This window comes from Nuphar pumila, chromosome 7, assembly GCF_984573655.1.
Source record: "Nuphar pumila chromosome 7, dmNupPumi1.hap1.1, whole genome shotgun sequence".
Lineage (NCBI taxonomy): Eukaryota > Viridiplantae > Streptophyta > Magnoliopsida > Nymphaeales > Nymphaeaceae > Nuphar > Nuphar pumila.
Genome location: NC_143255.1, coordinates 115832299 through 115859522, shown reverse-complemented (window position 1 = coordinate 115859522; position 27224 = coordinate 115832299). Strand labels below are relative to the sequence as shown.

The following is a 27224-nucleotide window of genomic DNA, read 5'->3' as shown; positions in this document are numbered from 1 at the left end:
CCTTGATCCGCGCGTGTCCATGGAAACTCTGGTTGAGCGATCTGTGGCACTTAAACACAACTTCAAAGCGCTTGTTTTTAATCTTTTTTTTTCATTAGATCTAGTCTTACATATATATTTCGGATCTGAATCCAACCCTAAATCATCAAATGCCATTGGGATCTACTCTTTGAATCTCTCGTCTCATTCGACCCGAGTATCCGATCCGTTTGCATCCCTATTACACGAGCGCCGCGGATTAAACATGCGTAGGCGGGTAGGCCGCTATTTTATTCTAATTTTGAAGTCTTTGAGTTCCATAGATTTTGGTCTCTAACCAAATGGCGGTGGTGCCAAACTCCTCGTGGAAGCAACTGCTATTGGACGCACTGCAATCCAACGCCCACCTCAAGCACTCCTCCTTCTTCCAATTGGTACCATCATCTTTTCCTACACACAAAACCATATGTTTGTTTGAAATTTTGGTGGGCTTTTGGTGATGGGTGTGTGTAAACATCAGGCTACAGTTGGTTGTAACGGTAGACCTGCCAACAGGACCGTTGTTTTCAGGTACCCATTTGGACTATTTGATGTTGATTATCAATGCAACCGTATTTCTTCAGTTTGGGGATTGTTTGATTTGCAGAGGATTTCATGAAGGGTCACACAAGATCGAAATCTACACTGATTCCAGGAGTCATAAGGTTGGTGATTGAGGAACTTCCTTTATCATTTTTTTTTGTCTTCGAATTTGTCAGAAGGAAGTTTATCTAATTTGAGTTTTGTCATGCAGGTTGATGATCTTAAACGCTGCCCATTTGGGGAGGTAGTCTCTTTCATTACTAGATAAACTAAATTCTTTATGTTGGGATTGTATACTTCAACCTGTGTTTGCAGTGTTTTGTGTTTCTTGCATATTTCTATTTTCTTTCTTTTTCAATTAATTCCTTTAGTTTGGGATTATGTCTTGCCTGCGTGAAGTTTTTATTGTGCCTTGTTAGATATGCTGGTACTTTACGGACACTTGGGAGCAATTCCGGATCAATGGGAAAATTGAGATGATTGATGCTTTGAATGCTGATCCTGTAAAGCTGCATGTGGGTAATTATCAATATTTCTGGCTTTCGATTTCTTGGTTCCTTTTGATATTAGTGGTTTCACTAGAATTGGTGGATCATCATGTCTAAGCTTTTCGTTCATTTGCAACCACTGAATTTTTATGGAAATTGTAATGCTTTATGTGATGAGGTGTATCTTCATGATTGCTGATGGCATTGATAAATGGTCTTGCTTCCACTTAGGTGGATCGTTATCTGACTTCTATTCACAAAATTGTCTAAAATGCCTCTTGTTTGGTGGACCTTTTGTTCACAATGAGGTTTTGCCAGTTGGCTGTGAAATTTGGGATAATCAATATCAGATCTATGTCTGCTCTCATATGGGTCAGTTCAATTAAATTTATTCATATATCTATTTGAAGAATTTCAGTTAATGGGATAAATAAAGAATAATGTTGGAAACAGAATTCCTGCCAATGGTTAGAATGTGATAAAGCTGATGGGAACAAGTCATGAAGAGCTTTAATCAGCACATATCAGATGTGTTAATTGACATTGTGCAGATCAGATTAATTCTGTGTGTCCTAAACCTAAATGAACTTTATTGGAAAGCAAACTAACCACATTAAGATAATGAGAGGGAGATAAGCGGTAGGCTAAAGCTTGGAAACAGATCTGCACTGCACATCATCAAAATCTGCTGATTTTCATCTGATAACTAGTTATTCTGATATGTAGAATTCAGTGAAGAACATAGGACTAAATGTGTTAGTAGGTGTTGAGAATAGGTGGTTCTTTGTTTAAGTTATTTTATATTAGAGGTTTTCTGAAATTCTGTCCTCATAAGGACTTAGATGTAATTTCCTGTTTTGCCTCTCTCTATTTAATATAGAGAGAAGCCCTAATTAATTAAGTTATCGAGTTCTATTCTCACAACCGTCTCTCTCCCCTTCTCTCTCTCCCTCTCTCTTTTTCTCTCTCTCTCTCTCTACCTAGGGTTCGGGTCATCTCTTCTCTTCTTGAACATGGTATCAGAGCTGGCGATCTCAGGAGCGTGATCGATCTGATCTCAGGAGCGTGATCGATCTGATCTCAAAAGCGTGATCTACACCAAACATCAAGTACTCGAACCAGGTGTGGATTAAATTTTTGCTGAGATCTGATGACAGATCTGGCCTAGATATGTTATCAGACCTAAAGAGCATCGTGGAAGTGAGCCCTCAGGTCTGCAATCGTAATTTTTTTTTAGTTTCATATGCCGTGACTTCTGGGTGTAGCAGCTGATAACAGATCCTATCTTCGTATGGCTATGATTGCTGCCATAACATCGTGTCCCTGTCGTGGCTGTTTTTGTCCTTTGAAGAAAGGAACTTCCTATTTGTGGCTGTCGTGATTTACAACATCTGTCCATATGATTTCAGCAACTGCTGTCGTGATTTCAGCATGCTGTGCCGTGATTCTTCATGCTGTCGTTATTATTTTTTGGCGTGATTGCAACTATTGTCGTGAATTCAGCATCAAACCCACATCCGCCGTGATTCTTCATGATGTCGTTATTGGTTTTTCATGCTGTCGTGATTAGTTTCAGCATCAGAAGCTCTGTAGTGGAAACAACAACCTTGTTTTTCTCTGCTATGTTGAAGATCATCATGTTTCTGTGAATTTTTTTTTTCCTGAAGGAGTCTGTGTTGAATATAGGTGCTGGTTGTTGGTTCTGGCTAATGCTTGATTGTTATGTGTCTGGGCTACTGTCCAATACTGTCGTGGAAATTGCAGGCTTGATTCCTGCGGTGCTGTCCAATCCTGTCGTGGAAAATTCTCCTTTTGTGGGCTGCTGTTCCTTTCTGTCGTGGTTCCTTTTTTGTGAACAACTGCTAGGTTGCTTGAAACCTGTCCAGATTTTTATCTCTGCTGAAACAGAAATATTTTGTTAGTATGGCTGAAACGTCAAAATGTGATTCCAAATTAGAACATATTGGAGAATATAAAGCATTTGCCAACCCCTTCTCGTATGGCTCTTCCGTAAGGTTGAATGAAACCAACTATGACAGGTGGTCCAGAACTTTTATGATGTCGGTATCTGGACATCGTCGAAAACATATTTTGTTGGAAGGCGAACCCACTGAGAAATTGGGAAAATATGTTACTTGGGATGAAGATAATGACATAGTTATGTCATGGATCATGAATAGTGTTGAACCCCATATTGCAGATGGATTGATCTACTATAATACATCCAAATTGATGTGGGACAATCTTCGTGATACATACTCTCAAGAAACAAATGTGAGTCGTATCCTGCAAGTCGAACAAGAAATATATAATTTGCAACAGGGAGATCAGACCTTGGCCCAGTACTATGCCTCTGTCAAAGCTGTGTTTGAAAGACTTAATGCTCACAGGCCCCTTTGTTGCTCGAAGCAAAAGGATCATCAAGAACAAACCATGGTTGCTCGTTTTCTTACAGGTCTTTCTTCAGATTTTTCTGTTGCAAAAGTTCAAATGTTGACTGGATCAGATGTTCCCACTCTTGCTGATGCTTACAATCGTCTGAGTAGACTTGTGATCTCTCTGCCACAATCTCAGTCTGTGACTCAGTCATCTGCTCTTGTTGTTTCATCTAGTTATGGGCGTGGAAATATTCAGAATATCAGAGGACGAGGACGAGGACGTGGTATGGGAGGCAGAGGAAAGCTTCAATGTACATTCTGTGGAAAATCTGGACATTTAGAAGATCGTTGCTGGGATAAGCATGGTCGGCCAACCTCTTCTTCATCAAAGTCATATACTTCTAAAGCAAATGTTACTACTATCGAGGCAACAAATGTACAAGAGAATATCACTACAAATGAAAGCAGTATCACCCTTAGTCGTGCGGAATATGATGAATTGATCGCTCTTCGACCTTTGAGTTCCACCCCTCCTGTAGATGGTGTTGCCTATTCAACCGGAAATCATCTTCATCCGACTGATAGTAAGTGGGTTATTGACTCTGGTGCATTCAGACATTTGTGTGGAAATTCACGTGTTTTTTCAGATCTAAAGGAAATTAAGGCTCAGCTTGGAGTCTCATTAGCCGATGGGAGCTCCTCCCCGGTTGTTGGTCAGGGAAATATTTCTATATCCTCCTCATTACAGTTGAAAAATGCTCTTCATGCTCCAAACTTTCCTCAAAGTTTACTTTCTGTTAGTTGCCTTATAAAAGAACAAAACTGTAGAGTAATATTTGATCCAATGGGTTGTCATTTTCAGGATTTGCTGACGGGGAAGAAGATTGGTGGAGGCTATGAAGAAAATGGAATTTACTACCTACATCATCCAATGGGTTTTGTTCATGCTGTAGTGGAACATTCATTCAGTCCTGTTCAGTGGCATCGTCGACTTGGTCATCCTTCATTGTCCAAGCTTCGGTCGGTATTTCCTCAGATTCCTTCCACCACATCATTTCAGTGTGAAGCATGTCAGTTGGGCAAGCATCATCGAAGTTCGTTCCCTTCGAGTCAGAGTCAGTCTAGTAATAAAGTTTTTGAACTTCTTCACGCAGATGTATGGGGTCCTAGTAAGATTCCTACTAGGACTCAGTGTCGTTATTATCTTGTTATTGTTGATGATTTCTCTAAGTTATCATGGGTATTTTTAATAAAAGAACGATCTGAAGTTCCAAGTCTTATCAAATCCCTCATTCTTGAAATAAAAACTCAGTTTGAATCTATTGTCAAGATTGTTCGCACTGATAATGCTCTCGAGTTTAAATCAAAAGGTCTGTTTCAATTTTACCAAGATCATGGCATCCAACCCCAAACTTCCTGTGCCTATTCATCTCAACAAAATGGGGTGGCTGAGCGAAAACATCGGCACCTCCTTGATGTTGCCAGGACCATTATGATTCAATCCAATGTTCCTGCGTTATACTGGGGTGATGCGATTACCACTGCTTGCTATTTGATCAACCGCATGCCTTCGTCTTTTGTAGGTGATCAAATTCCATTACATATCCTAAAACCTAATGCCCCACTTTTTTCTTTCTCACCAAAAATATTTGGATGTGTTTGTTTTGTACACAAACTTGGCCCTGACCGTGATAAATTAGCCGCTCAAGCTACAAAATGCATATTTATCGGTTATCCAAAAAATCAAAAGGGCTATCGATGTTATGATCCTATTTCTCGCTGAGAGTATGTCAGTGCGGATGTATCTTTCCTGGAATCCTCTTCATATTACTCTAGTTCTGGTTCCCCGCTGCAGGTTGATTCAACTGAGTCTTTTCCATTACCTATATCTCCTTTTCCTTTGGAATCTGTGCCCTCCTTATCGAACCAGACTTCATCCTTTTCTAGATTTAATAATCCTCCATTGGTATATATGCGTAGAGCTCCACTTCCGCAAGAGCCTTCATCTTCTTCTTCTCCTGAGGTAAGTTCTACTGACAATAGTGATCTTCAGGAGGATGATAGCAGGCCTATTGCTCTACGAAAGGGGACACGACAATGCACCTTATATCCCATATCTCATTTTGTCTCCCATGCCAGAATTGGACATCAGATGAAGTCTTTTATTTCAGCCTTGTCTGCTGAAACCATTCCTCTGAACTACCAACAGGCAGCACTTGATAATCGCTGGAAGCTGGCTATGCAAGAAGAAATGACAGCTTTGGTATCTCAGCATACCTGGGATCTAGTTGATTCCCCAGCAGATGCTGACATTGTTGGATGTAAATGGGTATATACAATAAAGTACAAATCTGATGGTTCTATTGAAAGGTACAAGGCCAGATTAGTCGCGAAAGAGTATACTCAGACATATGGAATTGACTTCTTTGAAACTTTTTCTCCTGTTGCACGGATGAGTACCATCCGTCTTGTTCTCTCAGTAGCTGTTCAGCATGGTTGGAGCTTGTGTCAATTAGATGTGAAAAATGCATTTCGATATGAGGATCTATCTGAGACCGTTTACATGCAACAACCTCCAGGATTCGAGGTTGAGGGGGAGTGTCAGAAGGTGTGCAGATTGAGAAAGACGATTTATGGCTTGAAACAAAGTCCCCGTGCATGGTTTCAAAAGTTGTTTGAAGTGATGTCCAACTTTGGCTTTAATAGATCAACAACAGATCATACACTTTTTATAAAGAAAACTAGCTCTGGCATAATTGTTATGGTGGTATATGTGGATGACATCATTCTTACAGGAGATGATGTGAAAGCTATTGAAGCCACAAAGGCTCATCTTCAAAAACACTTTGTTACAAAAGACCTTGGTTCACTCAGGTATTTTCTGGGTATAGAAGTTGCTAGAAGCCGTGAAGGGATGGTTTTGTCTCAACGGAAGTATGTTCTTGACTTATTAAAGGAAACAAGCATGTTGGGAGCTAAACCAGCAAATATTCCCATGGACCATAAAGTTCAGTTGTTTGAAGAAGGGTCAAAACCAGTTGATAGTAAAAGCTATCGCTCCCTAGTAGGGAAGTTATTATATGTAACTGTGACCAGACCGGATATTGCTTTAGCAGTAAGCAAAGTTAGCCAGTTTATGGACAAACCAACTGAGGTACATTGGAATGCAGCCATAATGATTCTCAGATATCTAAAATCCTCTCCTGGAAAGGGGTTATTGTTCAGGAAAGGTGAAACTCTGGAGATAGTAGCCTATTCTGATGCTGACTATGCTAGATCTGTAGTAGATAGAAAGTCTACCACAGGATTCTGTGTGTTTTTGGGAGACAACTTGATTTCATGGAGAAGTAAGAAACAAAATGTGGTTTCCAGGTCGAGTGCAGAATCAGAATATCGGGCTATGGCCCAAACAACTGCTGAATTGATGTGGGTTTGCACTGTCCTTCATGACCTCCAGGTGAAGGTCCCCTCTCCAATGACTATGATGTGCGATAACAAAGCAACAACATATATAGCAAACAATCATGTCTTTCATGAGAGAACAAAGCACATTGAGGTTGATTGCCACTATGTAAGAGATATGATTCAAGCTGGTCATATCACTACCAAATACCTAAAGTCGGAAGACCAAGTTGCAGATATGTTTACAAAGCCTCTTGCTAGGCCAAATTTTTCAAAGTGTTGTGACAAGCTGAGCATGATTGATATCTATGCTCCAGCTTGAGGGGGAGTGTTGAGAATGGGTGGTTCTTTGTTTAAGTTATTTTATATTAGAGGTTTTCTGAAATTCTGTCCTCATAAGGACTTAGATGTAATTTCCTGTTTTGCCTCTCTCTATTTAATATAGAGAGAAGCCCTAATTAATTAAGTTATCGAGTTCTATTCTCACAGCCGTCTCTCTCCCCTTCTCTCTCTCTCTCTCTCTCTCTCTACCTAGGGTTCGGGTCATCTCTTCTCTTCTTGAACAGTAGGCATGTATGCACTAATTAGTTTGAACTCTGATGCTCAAGTTGTTGGAGCTCTTTGAGTTGCAGATAATAAATCTAACACGTACAACAAAACCAAGTAGCTTGTGAACCAACTTGAATCCAACTCGAAAAAAAGTTTTGAGTTCATAGCTTTACAAGCTGAGCTCAAGCTCAAAACCAAGCTCGTTTTCTAAATTAAGTGAACTCAAACTTTTAACGAGGGTATCATTTCTATCCTTTTAAATTATCAAGAAAAAGAAAGTCTTAACCAATTATTAAACCAAGATTAAGGTTGGCTATTTAAGCTTCTTTAGAACTCAAACTGAACTCAAGCCTGGTGTTACAAACTTGTGCAAAGCTTAATAAACTGAACTTGAACTAGCAAGTTCAACTCATGTGCAAGGATTAATAAAATGGGCTCTTTCTGTAATTTTACTGGTCTATTGTACAGAACGAATGACATAAACCCAAGTCCCCGCACAGAATGAAGGAATTGAACAGACGAGCTTGAAAGGTCAAAGCACGTTCCTTTGCACTTATGTTACTAGAACACAGTCAAATTACAGTTACAAAGTCATGCCCATGTTCAAAATTGCAAAGGATCTAGAGAATAGGCCATTTTTCTGAATTGAATTACTGTTAACCTCAATACCTGTGTTCCTAAATTTAATTAAGCACTAGTAAATCATCAGTTGACGACTTAGTTGTCAAAAGCGGAATCTAGGTGCTGCCTAGGCGGGCTAGGCACAGGACCATCGCCTGCACCTAGGCTCATGAGAACCTGCAGTATGACCCTGTTTTCCTGCCTAAGCCACCTAGGTGGTGACTAAGTTGTCTCCATACAGGCCGCAAGGATATGGTTGAACTTTTTTTCTTCTTCTTCTTTTGTCCCATTCATTTCTTTCTTTTTCTTCACTGTTATGCAATTTTACAAATTTTGTGATATGTTATACTGAATTACACACTTATATTTCATTCATAGCTACAATCATATGTTTGTTACTAAATTTAACTATTTATAGTAATATTCTTGCTTTTCTTGATGTTTTATATTTTTGGTCTCGCCTAGGCCGACTAATCCTTTTGTTGGTCTTCCGCCTAGGCCCTAGTAGCACTTTTGACTACTAAGGTTCAAGATGCATTTCACAATTATTACAGCCCCCCATAACATGTGATATAATGCAATAATGTCTTTCAAAGTGTTCTAGACTTTTGTTTTTATTTGATTTGGGAATTAGTGATGGAGAAAAGAAGGCATTAGAACATCTGTGGTCTCAATAGGTGTTATGAGGATCCTAGGGAGATTTCTAAGTGAGGAAACTTTTAAGCGCATGAAGATTTTATTCTTCAACTTTCCTTTATTTTTGTGTTATCATTAGTATGTTTTAGCTGAGTGATTATTATTGAAATCAATTTATGCAATTAGCATTTCAAGTTTCCTGTAGAAGATTTTGTTTCGTTTGGGTTCCTTTTGCATTTTGCAAAAATATTTGGAAGAAAAACCAAGTGGGATAAAAAATTTATGGAAAAAAATTACGTGTCCCTACATCTGACTTTTTTATTCCGGATAAATGAGCCAAGACTGTCTAAAAAGTTCAAGTTAAATTTTTTTTCCATGTTTGTCCCACCATTTTGGCGAAGTTCTACCTTCTTCCAAAACTTTGTCCTACAATCAAATGGGGCCTTATGGATTGAGATGTGACAATCCTGAGCATTCCTTGGTTTGCATGGTTAAATTATGAAGACCGTCACTGGGTTTATTTTTCAATTCAATGAGTCTGATATATTTTCACGTGTGATTCTGTTTTCTGTTCTGTGCAGGCATGTATGTGTGTGTTTATATATATATATATATATATATATATATATATGAAAACACGTATCATCAAACACCCAATCCTCGCAGGGTCGGACGCCCGCTGTGTGTCCGATCCTGCCTTTTTTTGCTTTTTTTTGTCTTTAGCAGTGGGAGGAACCGCTGCTAAAGACCCTGGGCAGAAAACACCCTTAAGCTCTGAAGGGTGTTTCCGCCCAGGGTCTTTAGTGGCGGTTCTGCCTGCCGCTAAAGACATTTTTTTTAAAAAACAACATTTTTTCTGCTGCTGATCACACAGTTCAGCGGCGAATAGTCATCCAACCGTCATCAAACACTTTACATGTCTGATATGTGGTCTACTATATATATAGAGATGGGTTATTTACAAAACCACAAAATCATACCCAAAAATTCTTGTAATTCAACTGCATACCTAGTTCATTTTATGGTTAATCGAAACATACTTGAGGTTAGTTCCAAATCTGGTGGTTCCTATTTTCACTCAAGTTCTTGATTTTATCATTGTAATTATTGGGAAAAACAAATTTATACTTTACAATAAAAATCAGTCTTTCCCTCCTCCACCCACTTCTTTTTCTTTTATTTCTCATTTCTAAAATATGTCTTCTCCAAGCCATTTCATAAATCCTCCATTTCCCATTAAAGATTCTCTGCCTGCCCACTTCCGCCAACACGCCCCCCCGCCCCTCTCTCTCTCTCTATATATATATATATATATATATGTTAAGAAGTAGTCGTCACATATGGGTAGTTTAGTAACTACTCATATGTGACAGGGGCATTATTGTAAATAAGGAGTGTCTAATCTCTCTAAGTGAGAGATTAGACCTAACTATTGAATGAAAGATACGTTTTTTTTTCTTTTAAAAAAAAAAAAATCTGCATCTAAGCAAAAACATATATGCACAGCCGTGGGAGGTTGCGGGTGCAACAGTCTGCCATTGCTGCTTGATAACTAGCTTTGCGGCTCGTACGCAAGGGCATTGTCGGTGTGTGGCATGAATGGAGGGATGGACAGGGCACGTGTGAACTGTGATAGTGGTCCGAACAGTGGTGGACACATGCAAGTCAACAAGCCAAGCCCGATGGTGGTGTGGACATGAGCTTGGACTGACACCATGGACGGTGTGTTGGGACTCTACACCCAAGAACGGGGTGAATTGGGTTTTAAAACTTTTTGCTTCACACAAGAGATATTGCTATTGATAGAAATAAGAAGATAATTCAAGACACCAAATTTATAGAGGTTCGACCAATCCCGACCTACGTCCTCTTAGCCTCACACTTAATCTAATAGTTTCACTAGCTTAACGGTGCTAGTAACCAATACAACCGTTTCACACCTCTTGTGAAACGTGGACTTTCCCAACTCACGGTAGCTTAACCTTAAAGCTTACAAACAAAAATAAGGTAAAACTGTAATGAAATACAAAAATGTCACTTATTGACATACACAATCACAATGACCACTTATGAGTAGGGGTGGCAATCATGTCGTGTTGGCGGGTCAGCATACCTCAACCCGAACCCGACCCATTTATTAAACGGGTCGGATGTGGCAAACACGAACCCGGCCCGTTTAATAAACGGGTAACCCGACACGACCCGCCAACCCATTTAATAAATGGGTTGGGTCGGGTAAACGGGTTCTCAGGTTTGCGGGTCGGGTTGGCATACCCCTAACACGAACCCGACCCGTTTAATAAACGGGTTAGGCGGGTCGACCCGTTTATTAAACGGGTTCATTTTTTCCAAACCCGAACCCGCCTAAGAGTCGGGTTGGCGGGTTGGGTCAGGTTTTGCCACCCTTACTTATGAGTCAATTACATAAACACAAATCCACACAGATTACCCACTTAAGGGCACATAACAAACATAGAAAATAGGATTTGTATTCACTAAAATGCTCTAAGCAAAAACATTACATGATGTGTTGTTTGAACCCCTTTATATACACAAGGGAACCAAGAGGGAGTTGTTGGGATCTCCCCAAAGACTAGAAATGTAGTCGTTGGGAGATCCCAACGGCTCTATGGTCAAAAGACCATTAAGCCCAACCCTAATTTAGGATTTATAAAAATACAAATAAAAGAAAAAATTAAAATAAAAAAAATGTACAATGTATACAATGCAAAGTTGCCAGTCGGGGAAGCGATTCGAGAAGCGGAAGCGGAAAGCGAGGCACTTCCAAAATTTTAGAAAGCGGGAAGCGCAGGACGACTCAGAAGCGAATCAAGAATCATCTTAGAAGCAACCTAGGAAGCGAGGGAGAAGCATGCTTTACAAATTTTTTTGGCGCTTCCCCTCACATTTCGAAAGCACCACGTTTCACGCTTTCAAAAAGTGCTTGGGAAAGCACGCTTCCCCATATGCTATGGCGCTTCAGGTAGCCCTGGTACAATGACCACAATACCCTTATATTTACAAAATGGTTTCGAAGCAAAAAAGGTCTTCTCTTGATAAGGAATGGATTTCATCTTTGCAAGTATGCAGTCAGAACATTAAATTTTTTTATTACAATTTTTTCTTAAATGAGATACATTTGACCGTTTAGCAATACTAGGATGACCTAGTCTTTGATGCCACAAAATCAAATCCAATTTTTGTATATTGAGACAAAGTGGTTTCTTTTGAATAATTAACTGATCCATGTAGTAGAGATCACCTTGTCTATGTTCTTCCCCAATCTGCTTCCCTGACTGGAGATCATGTATTGAGCATTGGTCAGATGTGAAGGAAACACTACAACCTTGATCGGTGACTTGAGAAACCGAAAGTAAGTTTAAATTAAGTTTTAGAATAATTTTTGTTTTTATAATACAAAAATTTGGAGATTTTTCAAAATTTTCAATTCCTTTGACTTCAAAAGAAGTTTCATCTGCACTAAAAGCATTCTTCCTACTTGAATCGATAATATGGTCGGCAAACATGGAACTGTTATAAGTCATATGAAATAAAGCACCATAGTCTAAAACTCAATGAGTCATACCAAGGGGTGATGAAGTGGGGACGGCGGCACTAGTTGTGGAGGAACCTTTGAAGAGAAGTTGCAAGGCTTTCATCAATTGAGATAGTGACTTGTTCCCTATGGATTTACTTGAACTTTCCTTGTCAACTTGAAAAGTACCAACCAAAGCGATTTCCCTCTCCTCTTTAGCTTTAAATTTCGAATATGGTTTGATATGTCCCGGTTCCCCAAAATTGTAACAAATTTTTTCTTTCCATCTCTTTTTTCTTCATAAGACCAAAGTTTTCTAAAATTGTTGTTTTTTGTAGAAGTGTGGAGACATATGTATGAGAATTAGCACCTGGTCTTCAAACGGCTAGAACATTATCCTTGAACTCTTTTGATTGGGTTGGGGATTTTAACTTCGTTTCTTCCATGTAAACTTGATCCAAAACTTCATGAATAGGTGGAAGTTCGTCTTGCTTTATATGGAGGATGTTACTCCTCATTTCTTCAAATTTGGGTCGTAGACCTCTCATAAATTTAAAAAATTGTTCATTCACAATTTCTTTGTCATATCCTATGAAAATGAACCAATATGAGAATTTCGTTGGGGCGTTCCCTACTGAGCGACGCGCTGTACTCTCTAGGCCCGAAGGCAGTGATAAATGTGCAAGGGTTGCTAGGTCGTCGCCCAGAAGCGACGCGTCACACCGGCGCCCGGGTGTGGTGTCAAATAGGCAAGGGTTCCCTCACTTTGTTGGACGGGTGGGGGTAAAGAAGTTAGTCCAAGACCATAAAATTAGATTAGCCACTTGGAACATAGGGTCTTTAACTGGTAAGTTGGTAGAGTTAGTAGATGTTATGTGTAGGAGAAAGATTGATATTTTATGTCTTCAAGAGACCAAATGGGTAGGTGAGAAAGCTAAAGTGATAGAACCTTGGGGATATAAGATTTGGTATACAGGAATAAATAGGAATAGGAATAGAGTAGGGATTGTTATGAGTCGTCAGTTTATAGATAATGTAGTTGAGGTCCGTAGGAAGGGTGATAGAATTTTACTTATTAAATTAGTATTAGGTACGGATATTATTAATATTATTAGTGTTTATGCACCTCAAGTAGGTTTAGATGATTCCATTAAGCATCAATTTTGGAAAGATTTAGATGGAGTAGTGCAAGAGACATCCTATGGAGAAAAGCTTTTCATCGGCGGTGACCTTAATGGACATGTAGGCATTAGTAGGGATGGATTTGAGAATATCCATGGAGGCTATGGTATAGGAGAAAGAAATGAAAGTGGAGAAAGGATTTTAGATTTTTGTTTGTCCTATGATATGATCTTAGCAAACACTTGGTTTAGGAAGAGGGAGTCTCACCTAGTAACATTTAAAAGTGGGGTTAATACGAGTCAGATAGATTTTTTCCTACTTAGAAAGAGAGATAGGGGTTGTTGCATCGATTGTAAGGTTATACCAGGAGAAAGTGTAGCTACACAACATAGAGTCTTAATTTTAGATCTTAGAATTAGACAATGCCGCAAAAGGGATAGACATAGGATAGATCCTAGAATTAAGTGGTGGGCACTGAAAGGAGCTAAACAAGGAATGTTTGTAGAGCAGGTAGTTAAGGAAGTTGATTGGTGTCTCGAGGAGGATTCAGAATCAATGTGGAATAAGATAGCGGGTGGTATGAGAAAAGTAGCTAAGGAGGTATTGGGTGAGTCTAAAGGCGGTGCACCACTAGGTAAGGATACATCATGGTGGAACGAGGATGTCAAATTAGCTATTAAGGTTAAAAGAGAGTGTTATAGAAATCTAAGTAAGAGTCGTGATAATGAGAATTTGGAGAAGTATATGATAGCAAAGAAGGAAGCTAAAAAAGTTGTTCGAAACGCGAGGGCTAAGGTATATAAGGAGGTTTATGACAAGTTGGATACCAAAGAAGGCGAGAAGGATATTTATAGGCTTGCAAAGATGAGAGATAGGAAATCGAAGGATTTGGGTATGGTTAGATGTATCAAAGATGAAACGCAAAGGGTTTTAGTCAAAGATGAGGAGATTAAGGAGAGATGGAAAGATTATTTTGATAAGCTATTTAATGATAGGCATGCTCAAGATCTTGGAGACTTCTCCATTCCTTTTCATGAGATAAATCGTGACTTCATGCGCAAGATTCAAAAGAAAGAAATTGCAGAGGCTTTGAAGAAAATGAAATCAAGAAGGGCAGTTGGCCCAGATGGTATACCTATCGAGGCTTGGAAATGCTTGGGAGATAAAGGTTTAGAATGGTTGACAAATCTTTTTAACTTGATTTGGCGAACAAATAAGATGCCTAATGAGTGGAGGAAGAGTACTTTGGTGCCTTTATATAAGAATAAGGGTGATATACAAGATTGCACAAACTATCGTGGTATAAAACTCATGAGTCATACTATGAAACTTTGGGAGAGGGTGATTGAGTCTAGGTTGAGGAAGGTTGTCATGATATCGGATAATCAATTTGGTTTTATGCCTGGAAGATCAACTATGGAAGCTATACATCTTCTTAGACAACTTATTGAAAGATATAGAGAGAGGAACAAAGATTTGCATATGGTTTTTATTGATTTAGAGAAGGCATACGATAGAGTACCTAGGGACGTTCTCTGGTGGACAATGATGAAGAAAGGTGTTTCTCTCAAGTACATTAGTATAATTAAAGATATGTATGAAGGAGTAGTAACCAATGTCCGCACTTGTGGAGGGGTGACAACCAATTTTCCGATAACGGTTGGGTTACATCAAGGATCTGCTTTAAGCCCTTTCCTATTTGCGATAGTGATGGATGAGCTTACGAGATCAATTCAAGAAAATGTACCGTGGTGTATGTTGTTTGCTGATGATATTGTTTTGATTGATGAGTCTAGAGCTGGGGTTAATGCTAAGTTAGAATTATGGAGACAGACATTGGAAGCTAGAGGTTTTAAGTTGAGTAAGAGTAAGACTGAATATATGGAATGTCGGTTTAGTAAGCAACGAAGTAGTGATGGGAGTGTAGTGAAGCTTGGTGAGCAAGATATACCGGTGAATGATTATTTCAAATATTTGGGATCCATCATTCAAAAGTATGGAGAAATTGATGGAGATGTAAATCATAGGATAAAGGTTGGGTGGATGAAATGGAAAAGTGCTACTGGAGTGCTGTGCGATCGTAGAATGCCATTGCGGTTGAAGGGAAAGTTTTATAGGACGACTATTAGACCCGCTTTACTATATGGTACGGAATGTTGGGCTGCCAAGAGACATCATATTCAAAAAATGAGTGTAGCTGAGATGCGGATGCTTAGATGGATGTGTGGAAATACAATAAAAGATAAGATTCGGAACGAAGAGATACGTAAGAAGGTAGGTGTTGCACCCATTGAAAATAAGATGCGAGAGAATCGTTTACGGTGGTTTGGACATATTCGGCGAAGGCCTAATGATGCTCCAGTTAGAAGGTTGGAGAAATGGGAAAATATATTAGTTAAAAGAGGTCGGGGTAGGCCTAGGAAGACTTGGATGGAGATGATAGGAAAGGATATGAATGCTTTGAACCTCACCGAGGACATGGCGTTGGATAGAAATGATTGGAGGAAAAGGATTCATGTGGAAGACCCAAAATGAATTTCTTTTTTGGTTCATATCGCTGACCCCAATTGTTTTGGGATGAAGGCGTAGTTGTTGTTGTTGTTGTTGTTGTTGTTCATTCACAATTTCTTTCTTTCTTTCTTTGTTGGGCATTTTTTTGGGTTTCTCAAATAGGTTTCATTTTTTCTATTTGATCCCACAACCTTTTAAGAGTCCCATAAAACTCTCTTACGCTCTTTTTTCCTTGCTTGCAAGTGTGAATTTTGTCTTGCAACTCCCATCTATATGCGGCATCACTTTGAGTATATGTTTGTTTAATAAAGTGTCAAGCTTCATCGACTCTTTAAAATTCTAATATGGTCTCACATATGTCCTTACTCGTACTTTCCGTAAATAAGGAAAGGATTTTTGCATATCCAATCTTTCATTCTTTCATAGCTTTCTTATAGTTCAAAAGAGACTTGTTTTTCTCTTCTCCTTTAAGGACCTCTTCTTTAGTAGTTTCATCATTTTTGCTAAAAGTCTTTGTGAGAATATGTTGTGGTTCCATAGAGGAACGATCAACATATTCCCACAAGCCTTTTTCGATTAGGATTCTTTTGATGGTTGTGGCCCATGAGTTATAGTTATTTCCATCAAACTTAATAGATGTTAAACAGTGTGAGAAATAAGAGGAAAGAGGTTAGGGTTAGAGGAGAGACAACAAATAAAAGGAGAAAAAAAATTCATTATTGTGTACTCCTTTGAGAGAACTTTCTCGTACATATTAAAAAGGGTTGATCCCCTTTAGAGTACATCAAAAGAAAAGATAAAAGACAAGTATACTCCCTTCCTAATAGGGCATGTACATAATAAATTTATAAACTTACTATACGCATGTTTATACTACTTTATATTACATATATTTTCAATACCCCTCTTCAAACTTGGAAGGATGTATGGGAATCATTCTAAGTTTGAAAAGGAAAGAACTGAAATACAAAGGAGAAAGACTTTTTGTAAACGCATCTGCTATCTGATTCCTTGAGCTGACATACTCCAAAGCTATAATGTAATCTTTATAAGCCCTTCTTGTATAATGGCAATCTATTTCAATGTGTCATCTAGCAAAACAAAACATACACAACCAAACACTTTCAACATATCATAGTTTGAAACTTTTTCATATAGCTATGAAAAGGAGATATGCCTTTAAGTATTCCGAAGGGCATACGATTTATCTGATAAATGCTCAATTGAACTGCATCTGCCCAAAGTACTTTGGGTACTTCTCTACCAAGCAGAAGATATCTTATTGTTTCCAAGATGTACCTATTTTACCTCTCAGCTACACCATTTTGCTCAAGAGTACAAGGAAGGACATGACTTTTGGTGAACCACACCCCTCTCTTGCAGGAATCTTTCAAACACATAGCTAATGTACTCACCACCAGAGTTATCATTTCCTTTAAATTTGGCTTAATGTGCCCCAGTTTTCCACAATTATGGCATATGATCTTTTTTCCTCATTGATCATTACATTGCCTACCAAAGTTGGGTCTTGTAAAGTGAGCAGGCATGTAAGTGTTAGTGTTGGCACCGGGTCTTTGGACAACCAATACATTATCTTTGGATTCTTTGGACTCGGTCATGGTCTTTAAACAAGTCTCTTCTATACATACTTCGGCCAAAACTTCATGAAGAGGTACAGGCTCATCTTTCTCACAATGAGTAATGGTTGTTAAATTGTAATCCATAAGACAATGTATTTTATAATATATATTTTATACGTATAAAAGAAGATACATGTACATATATATGAAGGCATCTTTCTACTTCTCTCAAATCTTCGTAGGTTTTCATCATTTGTTGAATTGGACCCACTAGGTTCACTGAATTTTTCAATTGCACTCCTAAAACTGTTTCTATCTCTATGGGTATATGTTATAGGATCTCTCAATGCTCCTTCATTTCTATGTTGGAGATAGGTGGATGGGAAGAGTCATTTTCTTTGTCATTGACGTCATTATGAATGAAATCGTCATCACTATGATCACTATCATCATCATGTTCTAACATTTCAAATAAAAAAGAGTAATCCATGTTTTCTTCAAAGGGTTCACTCCTTTCAAAACCATTAACATTTTCCAGAAAACTCACATTTCTAGAAACATATAGCTTGTCATTCTTAATATCATAACAACGAAACCCTTTTTGGGTTTCAGAATATCTAAGAAAAGCGCAGGCAATGGCTTTTGGTGAAAGCTTGTCATTCTTGTCAGTAAGAACAAATCATTTACAACAAAAAAATCTCAACCGACTATAGTCGGGTTCTTTGGTATACAATTTTTCAAAAAACGATATATTGTTCAAGTTTTTAGAAGGTAGCCGATTTATAAGATAGACAGATGCTAAAGTCGCTTCAGCTCAAAAACCTTTTGGGATGTTTTGAGAAACAAGTAATGTTCGAGTTGTCTCTATTATATGTCTATGCTTCCTTTCGGTTAATCCATTTTGTTGAGGGGTTTTCAGACAAGATCTTTGGTGAAGAATACCATGACTTTCAAGATAATTTTTTGATTCACTTGAAAGGTATTCTCCACCAGAGTCAGTTCTAAAAATTTTTAGATTCCCATTAAATTGATTTTTAATCATCATATGATAGGTTTTAAAAATTGCGAAAACTTCATATTTGTGTTTAAGAAAATAAATCCAACAATACCTCGTGTAGTCATCAAAAAAAATGACATAATATGCAAAGCCTCCATTTGATAGGACGGGTGCCGGTCCTCATACATCCAAATAAATAATTTCAAAAGGTCTTGTTGTAAACATAAATCTTTGACAAAAAGGCAATTTTTTCATTTTTCCAAGAATACAGTCGTTACAAATGAAATCACTTTTGCATAGACTTTTAATAAAAGGTAAATGAGAAATTTTTGCAATATTTGGATGTCCAAGTCTCTTATGCCACACATTAATATCCTTTTATTGGACAACATTACAAAATGAGTTCTTTCGAATTTGAAGAGAATCGATATAGTATAGATCACCCTTCCTAGAGCCTTCCCCAATCAATCTCCTGGATCAGCGATCCTGTATCCAACATTTGTTAGATGAAAATTTTATATCACACCCATAATCCGAGAGTTGAGAAACGGAAAACAAATTTAAGTTTAATTTGGGTATAAATCTAATTTTTGGAATAAAGAACCCTTGTTTTTTAAAATTTCCTATTCCTTTTACTTCAAGAGATGTTCTATCTGCGGTTGAAATAAAAGATAGAGAGCGATTTTTTGAGTATTCGGAAAAAGAACTAAAACTTGAGGTCATGTGAAAAGAAGCACCCGAATCTAAAAGTCAAGAGGTCTTACCGGGAGGAGAAGAGGTTGACATGACGACTCTGGAAATAGCCCCTTTTAGAAGAGGTTGAAGTGCATCTACGATTTGTTGCAATGAAAGAGCTCTATTTAAAGATGACAAACACTCTTCCTTTTGAGGTTGGGATGTGGTAGCCATGGCAAGTAACTTTTCCACTTTGGGCAAATAGGCTTGATATGCCCCGGTTCCTTACAAAAATGACATAAAAGCTTGCTATAATCCTTCTTCCCTCCTTGACCACTTGAGTTTTGATTCTTGAAGTGAGGAGGCTTGTAAGTCCTTAAGTTGCTCCCCAGAGACGACATTAACTCCTTCATTTCCTTCATTATTGAAAGGTGTAACTAGAACACTTGGGTTGTTTTTGCTTATACCCATACGAGTCTCCTCCCCATTTAGTTTAGTAATTACATCTTTAAGAGATGGGGAAGTGAAAGCGGATAAAAGAGAAGACCGGATTTGTTCGAATTCAGGTCTAAGCCCATTTAAAAAATTAAAAAATCTATCTTCTTCCAATTGTTTATGACGAAGTTCTATGACTTCTCCACTCCACTTGGGTTCGAGCATAGCAAGTTCATCCCAAATAGAAGAGAGTTCGACAAAATACTCCCTTATAGTCATTTCTCCTTGATGAAGAGTTAGCGCCCTCTTTTGAAGGTAATATTTATAGGACAAGTCCCTAGAGGTGTACATCTTCTCAAGGTACTCTCACGCTTGAGAAGCTTTCTTAAACTTGATAATATTGGCGTTAATTATTGTTTCTACGGATGAGAAAATCCATGAGAGGATTTTAAAATTTCTCATCTCCCATTCTTCATGCTTTTTTGTGTAGTCTTCAAGGATTTTTATTTCTCCTTTCTCCATCAATGTTATCTTTGGCTCCGGTTCGGGAATCGAACCTTGGACATAACCCCAAAGCCCTTTTCCTTTAATATGAGCCTTTATGTTTCCGGCTCAAATGTGATAGTTGGATCCATTGAGTTTGAAACCGAGAGAAAAATGAGTATTTTTCACCCATTAGAGAGGAGAGATGATGAAAAAGAATACGTACTACAAAGGATTTTTAGACCTTTCTTGATAGAAGAGTCTTCTAAAATATTGGATGAACAAGCGGATCCACTCCAATCACAAAAAAATCAAGGGCACACTTTTCGAGGCACCCGAAAATTTGAGAATCCACACAATCTTTCTTTCTCCAACCAATACTTTGATACCATGTAAAGAATCCTTGCAAACAATCAAGTTTTCAAATAACTTGATAATTCAAATACTCAAGACACAAAATAAATGCAGTGTTTATAAGCTTTACACCACAAAAGAAATGCAATAAATGCACAATGTTTATAAGCTTTACACCACAAAAGAAGTGCAATAAATGCATAGTGTTTATAAGCTTAAGGAGACAACTCCTTGCTGAAATTCTATGTATCTTCTTTTATACATATAAAATATATATTATAAAATACATTATCTTATGGATTACAATTTAACAATGGTGACCCTCACATGTTCAAATTTTTAGGCCTTGCATAAATTGAAAAACTTGTTCTTCTAAGATTTGTTTCTTTCTTAAACGAGCATCCTTGGGTGTGTCCCAAATAGATTCTAATTTAGCCATTTGATCCCAAAGCATTTTTAAGGATCCATAATACTCACACACTTTTCTCACCTTGGGTGCATTTATTGATCTTGTTACATATTTTTCATTTGTGAATGGCATCTCTTTGAGTATATGTTTGCTTGATAAAAGTCCAAGCCTCATCCGCTATTTCAAATTCCAAGATGTTCTCACATGGTTCTAACACATGCTTTACATGAAGAGTGAAGGTAGGGCTGGTAAACGAACTGAACAAACTGAATTGAGGCTATTCGGGCTCGACTTGTTTACAACCATATAGTGTTCGGGCTCGGCTCGTATGGCTTGTGAAAGCTGAGCCGAGCTCAACTTGTATGGTGCCGAGCCAAATGAGCCAATCCCGAGATGGCTCGCCTAAATAAAAAAATATTTTTTATCAAAGGGTTCATAGTGAGAATGGAACCCCTAACTTGCTGGACACAAGTATACCCAACCACCCAGCTGAGCTGACATGTTTTTTGAATACATATTATATATAATTCTATATAAGCTAACTAAACGAGCCTATACGAGCCAAGCCAAGACAAACACCCCTTATTCGTACTCGACTCAACTATATATAACGAACAAGCTTGTGCTCGGTTCACCATTTAAACGAATCGAACATGAACGAGCTTAGAACGAGCCAAATCGAGTCGAGCCACGAGTTGTTTGCTTCGTTTACCAGCCCTAAGGGCACTTTAGCATGGCCTACTTCTCATGCTTTATAGCTATTTTGGTAATCTAAGAGAGCTTTATCTCTCTCATTTCCTTTAAGGGTCCCTTCTTTCGACGTTCCATCTTCTCCCACTACAACTTTAGTAAGAGTAGGTTGAGGTTTCGGAGTGGAACCATCAACCAAATGTCACAATTATTTCCCTACTAATATTTTCTCCACCTCAGTGGCTCACATGTTGTAGTTGGTCCATCGAATTTGATGAGAACGGTTACAACTTCCTTGTTGGCCATGGAAGAAAAGAGAATATAAGAGAGAAAGAGAAAATAAGAGGGAGAAGAGAAAAAGATGAAGATTGTTGATGGCACACTTCCCGAAGCAACAAACCAACACTCCTATGATCTTCATGGTCCACCACGCTATCTTCAAATACAAAGAGCAATCAAGGAGTACCAAGGCTCTGATACCATGTAATGAAAGAGCAAAAAATACAAATAAATACCTCTTATGGGTGTTGAATATAATAAGAAGAAGGATAGAAGCTAGGGTTAGAGGAGGTACAACAAACCAAAGGAGAGAACAAATGTTCTGTCTTCATATCGTGAATGAGAGCTCTTTAATACAATACAAGGGTCGATCCCATTTAGACATCAAAAAGGAAAATAGATGAAAAGACTAGTATACCCCTTCATTATAGGTTATGCACATATTAGCCTAATAAGTTACTTTTCATAACTCTATGATACACTATAGTATATAGACTTTCAATACTCCCCTTCAAACTTGGAAGGATGTAAAGGAATCATTCAAAGTATGGAAAGGAAAGAACTAAAATGCAAAGGAGAAAGACTTTTTGTAAATACATCTGCAATCTGATTCTTTGAGCTAACATGCTCCAAAGCTATAATCTCATCTTCATAAGCCCTTATTGTGTAATGACAGTCTATTTCAATGTGTTTAGTGCGCTCATGAAACTCTAGATTCTTTGCAATATGAATAGCACTGGCAATATAGCTAAGTTTTCTTTTCACATGAAATTCTCAATTCCTTTAATTAATAACCGTCAAATCCAAACAATCTCAACCACAACTTGAGTCATTGCTCTGTATTCGGATTTTGCAATGGACAATGCAACTCTTTGCTACTTCTTGCTCTTCCACGAAATTAGGGAGTTTTCAAGAAAAACACAAAACCCCATAGTGAAAAGTCAATCTCTAGTAGAACCTCCAAAATCAGCATCACAAAAGGCTTTTAACTCTTTGGCAAACTAAGATGAGAAAAACATGTCATAGTGCATAGAATCTCTGACATACCTGATGATCCTGACACGACTATTAAGTTAACCAATCTAAGAGCATTCATAAATTGTCTCACTACATAAACTGCATGAGTTATATCTGATCTGGATATAGTCAAATATATAAGGCTCTCGACTAACTATCTATATACTACAGGACCCTTTAGTTCAACACCATTAGTTGCCCACATCTTTAAGTTTGCCTTCATGAGGGAATTTACTTGTTTGGAATCATCTGTCAATCTTGCTTACACAACTAAATAATGTAGCATACTTATGTTGGGATAAGTACAGTCCCCTAGGAGAGTAGGCTATCTCAAGCCCAAAAAAATACTTCAACCGCCCCAAGTCTTTCATCTTAAACATATTTGCCAGCTTCTTTTTGGTCTCTTCAATCTTCTTTATATCATCTACAGTGAGAACCATATCATCTACATAAAGAAGTAATATACATCTTCCAAGATCAGAGGAAGACACAAACAAAGCAGGATTATGATGACTGTGCTCAAAACCAAGTGACCTCACTGCTGAATTGAACTTCTCAAACAAAGCTCAAGGTGCTTGTTTGAGACCATATAGAGCCCTGTGAAGCCTGCACACTCTGCCTTTCGGATTTGAGTATCCTTGTGGTAATTCCATATACACTTCTTCTTGTCAATCCCCATTTAAGAGTGGATTCTTGACATCTAACATACAAAGATCCCACTATTGCATGGCAGCTACTGCTAGCCGTGTACGAATTTTGGTCATATGATCCATAGGAGCAAAACTTTCTGCAAAATCAATTCCAAAACGCTGAGTGTACCCCTTAGCTACCAATTTGGCTTTATACCTCTCCATTGATCCATCTGCCCTTGTCTTTACCTTGTACACCCATTTGCTGCCAATGATATTTTTCTTTAGAGGAGGTTTTATTAGCTTCCATGCCTGCATTCTTTCAAGTGCATTCATTTCATCAACTATGACTCTTTGTCATTCCTTTCCTGCTAACTTTGCATAGGACTTAGGAAACATAGGAATAAATTAAGGCTAAGAAAGCATGGTGATGTGGAGCAAAAGACTCATAGGACACAAAACGAGACAGAAGTAGAAAATGTCTAGAACTTTTACTTATCTGAGAAGACGCAAAAGAAGAAGATGGTAACTCTAAGTTTTGTTGTTGTTATCCCCGATCAGCTGTCATAGGAATGAGATCAAGATTGGCTTCTTCACTTCCTTACTGTACCTGAGAAAGTCCTTTTAATTTGGTACATTCAGATGTATGGGATCCTTCTCTTGTTGTGTCAAAAGAAGGATCATTCTATTTCGTGACTTTCATAGATGATTATACAAGGTTTACATGAATATATTTTATGAAAAATAAAAGTGATTTTTTGAAATCTTTAAGATCATTTGTGCCATGGTTGAGAATCAATTTGCCGCTAAGATCAAAGCTTTGTGGGCAAGCATAGATGCATCGTATGAGGATAAGAATGAAACCAATGGAGATTCCAAATCCGTTGAAACCATGTTGTCCCAATTAGTGGAGGCTCTACAACCGCTTCTCAAAGGCTCATTTTCTTCCGTCACGGAAGTTGCGGTATCTTCTTCCGTTTCAGGTAAAAAAAATTGTCTCTTGGACTCCGATGCTTCTTTTCATATGCCCCCCCCAATGATCATTTACTTTTCAAATGTTTTCACCGTCGATAGTTCATCTCTTGACATAAAAGGGTTTGATGACTTTAAAACTTCTTCAATTTTTTCTATACCAAAAAATAGATTTGTCCCAAAACTCATTTTAAATCTTCTTTCCGTTTCTCAAATTGTCGATCTTGGTTGTAGAATCTTCTTTTCATCGGACCAATGTTTGGTGTAGGATCTCCAGTCTGGGATGCGGATTAGGGAAGGCTATAGAGAAGGAGATCTCTACTACACGGATTGATTAATAATTCCTAAAAATATTTTTCGTTATAATGTACATGATTTGGATATTATGTTGTGGCATCAAAGGTTAGGTCCTCCTAGCATATCTAAATTGTCTAATATACCTCGTTTGAGTAAATTTTGTAATGAAATTTTTGATCTAAGGATGGTTATCTTTGTTGATGATGATTCTCGTTACACTTGGATTTACTTTTTTAGGCACAAACATTAAGTATTTGAAATTTTTACATCCTTTCGTAACTTAGTCAAAAATCTATTTAAATCTAATATAACTATTTTTCGCTCTGATTCGGGGAGAGTTTATGTAAAATGATTTCAAAACATATTTGGAACTAAATGAAATTGTTCAACAAAGATCTTGTGCTTATACCCCTCAACAAAATGGCTTAGCTGAAATAAAACATAGGCCTATTATACAAACTACTAGAACCCTTCTCATTTCAAAAAATGTCCCCAAGGAATTTTGGATTGAAGCCTCCCTTACCGTTGTTTATCTCGTAAATCGTATTCCCTCTGTAAAGCTTCAAAACATTATCTCTCTTGAAAAACTTTATAAAATCTGTCCTGATTTTTCTAGACTAGAAACTTTTAGATGTAAATGCTTTGTTACTAATAAAAATGACAAATTGTCTCATCTTGCAATTCCTTGTGTTTTCCTCGGATACGGAGAAACCCAAAATGGATTTAGATGTTATGATCTTCATAATTCTCTTGACATGGATATGTACACTTTTGTATTAAAAGGTCAGGTATGTCTCTTGACAGTACACTTTTATATTAAAAGGTCAGGTATGTCTCTTGACAAGCCGATAATTCTACATGGTCTAACCTCATCATGAATCATTATAGACAATCCAAGCAATCTAGATGACACTATATTTCTGGCTACAGCTGATTACATTTTTTGTAGAAACAAAAATCTGTAGTAAGGAATCATTCACTATGATAGTGCCTAAATGAATAAAAGATGATGGTTGATGCAAAAGATTCAGGTAGCAGGTGTCCCTTTTCTATGCCAGTACAAAGCTGTTTATTTGGATGCACATCATGTGCATGATGACACCCATTAGGTGTGAAAAAGATATAATTAGAACTCTTGATTTGACTAATAGATAATGTTCATGGGTGTATCTGGTATGGAATGAATGGTGGAAAGAGTTAAGCTACTTGCAGGCTTGGGTAGTGATGTTAGTATGGGAAGTAATATAAAAGCAATCTGCCACAAGATTGCAGTCAATGAAAATAGCTATATTTGGGGATATATGGATGAAAAAAATCATCATCTTGTCTGCTTTTCATCAATAGAAAGCTTTCTCTTGAATTGTTTTTTCAGTGCTTATGTTCACGATATCAAGTGAGAATACTAAAGCTTGCCAATTTGAATTTTTGCTTATTAGGAACATTTTTCTGCTCAATTTAGCTACTTAAACTCTCTTTTTTTTAATACCCTGATGTCTAAACCCTTTACTGTTCATTTTTTAGCTAAGGGAAAAGGCTTGGTTTGATAGTTCCCTAAAGTCCAGATTACAGTACTTGGGGCTTGATCCTGGTCGTCCATATATATATTCTGAAGCACCCAAGGAGTACACGCTAGAGCCATCTGCTGGCCCTGTTGATACATTTTGTCTTTTGGTACTAGACCCTGAGCAGGTTTGACCTTCCTAATGTTTTCTTTTAGTTTTAGTAGTATTTTCATTTCACAAGGATTTCATGGAGGTGCTATACTTATTCTCCATGAGAAAATGCCATGTACATGCAAAATAAATTGTTCAATTAAAGCCTTTGAGCCTTACTCATTGTCAGATGAATACTAATCTTTTTTCAGAAAAATATGCCTATATTTTCAGGTTGATTACTTAAATTTGAAGAGAAATGAGAGAGTGCTGTTCACTGTCAATCCTAACAATGATGAGGTGCGTCAATGGATCCAGGAGAAGATGAACCCATAATTTTCAGCAATGGGAGCCAGACTTCTTGAATCTGCCATGAATGCATGTCATGGACATTTGTGTGCTTTAAGTGTACCTTTTTGTCATTTTAATTGATCATGGACATGATGCATCTGACGGTTGATACATACAATATGTACTCAAGTCTAAAACATCTCAGTTTCATTTCTTACCATTGTTTGAAATGAAATATATTGACACTTGTAGATATTGTTTATTTCAGTATGCTATTTGTGTGATCTCTAAACATCCAATGCAACAATTGTAAAATGTTGATCTTACAATACCCTACGATCAACTCGGAACTTGTGTCCCATCCAAGTCTCTGAAAATGAGACATCAAGGAGAAGTAACGTACAAGAGGCAATGGAGATGGCGACATTAGATCATCCTTACAGATTGCTTCCAGTCCTATGCCATGTTATGGCTGGCTCCCACGATCTCCCAGACAAACCGAACCCCAAGCTGGCCCATTTTTATAAAAATTCATTTTTGTGAGAAGCCCACAGTAAGATGTGAACTGATAACGTAATGAATACATGCAAAGACCCAATCATGAATGAGCTCGGAACAAGCCAAACCGAGCTGAGCCATGAGCTGCTTGGTTTGTTTACCA

General features: G+C 37.8%; 1 protein-coding gene across 2 annotated transcripts; it reads left to right on the top strand.

The window, feature by feature from the left end:
• The first annotated feature begins 274 nt into the window (after positions 1-274).
• On the top strand, positions 275-26849 carry LOC149833065 (Pyridoxamine 5'-phosphate oxidase family protein). Of its 2 annotated transcripts, none has more exons than XR_016433145.1 (7): positions 275-413; positions 500-549; positions 626-683; positions 773-805; positions 981-1080; positions 26142-26309; positions 26507-26849. XR_016433145.1 is itself a non-coding variant. In XM_090012694.1 (7 exons), the coding sequence occupies exons 1-7, from the start codon at positions 321-323 to the stop codon at positions 26606-26608; spliced, it is 600 nt and encodes a 199-aa protein (XP_089868820.1). In that variant the 5' UTR covers positions 275-320; the 3' UTR covers positions 26609-26849. The 2 variants fall into 2 exon arrangements, 1 of the variants encoding a protein (XP_089868820.1); XM_090012694.1 differs by having other exon boundaries at positions 981-1076.
• The last annotated feature ends 375 nt before the right edge of the window (positions 26850-27224 follow it).

Bases quoted from the DNA above. Each gene is read 5' to 3' on its own strand.
- LOC149833065 (XM_090012694.1), top strand. From the start codon at position 321: ATGGCGGTGGTGCCAAACTCCTCGTGGAAGCAACTGCTATTGGACGCA. The intron at 414-499 runs GTACCATCATCT...TGTAAACATCAG, and splicing joins ACTCCTCCTTCTTCCAATTG to GCTACAGTTGGTTGTAACGG. The intron at 550-625 runs GTACCCATTTGG...TTTGATTTGCAG, and splicing joins AACAGGACCGTTGTTTTCAG to AGGATTTCATGAAGGGTCAC.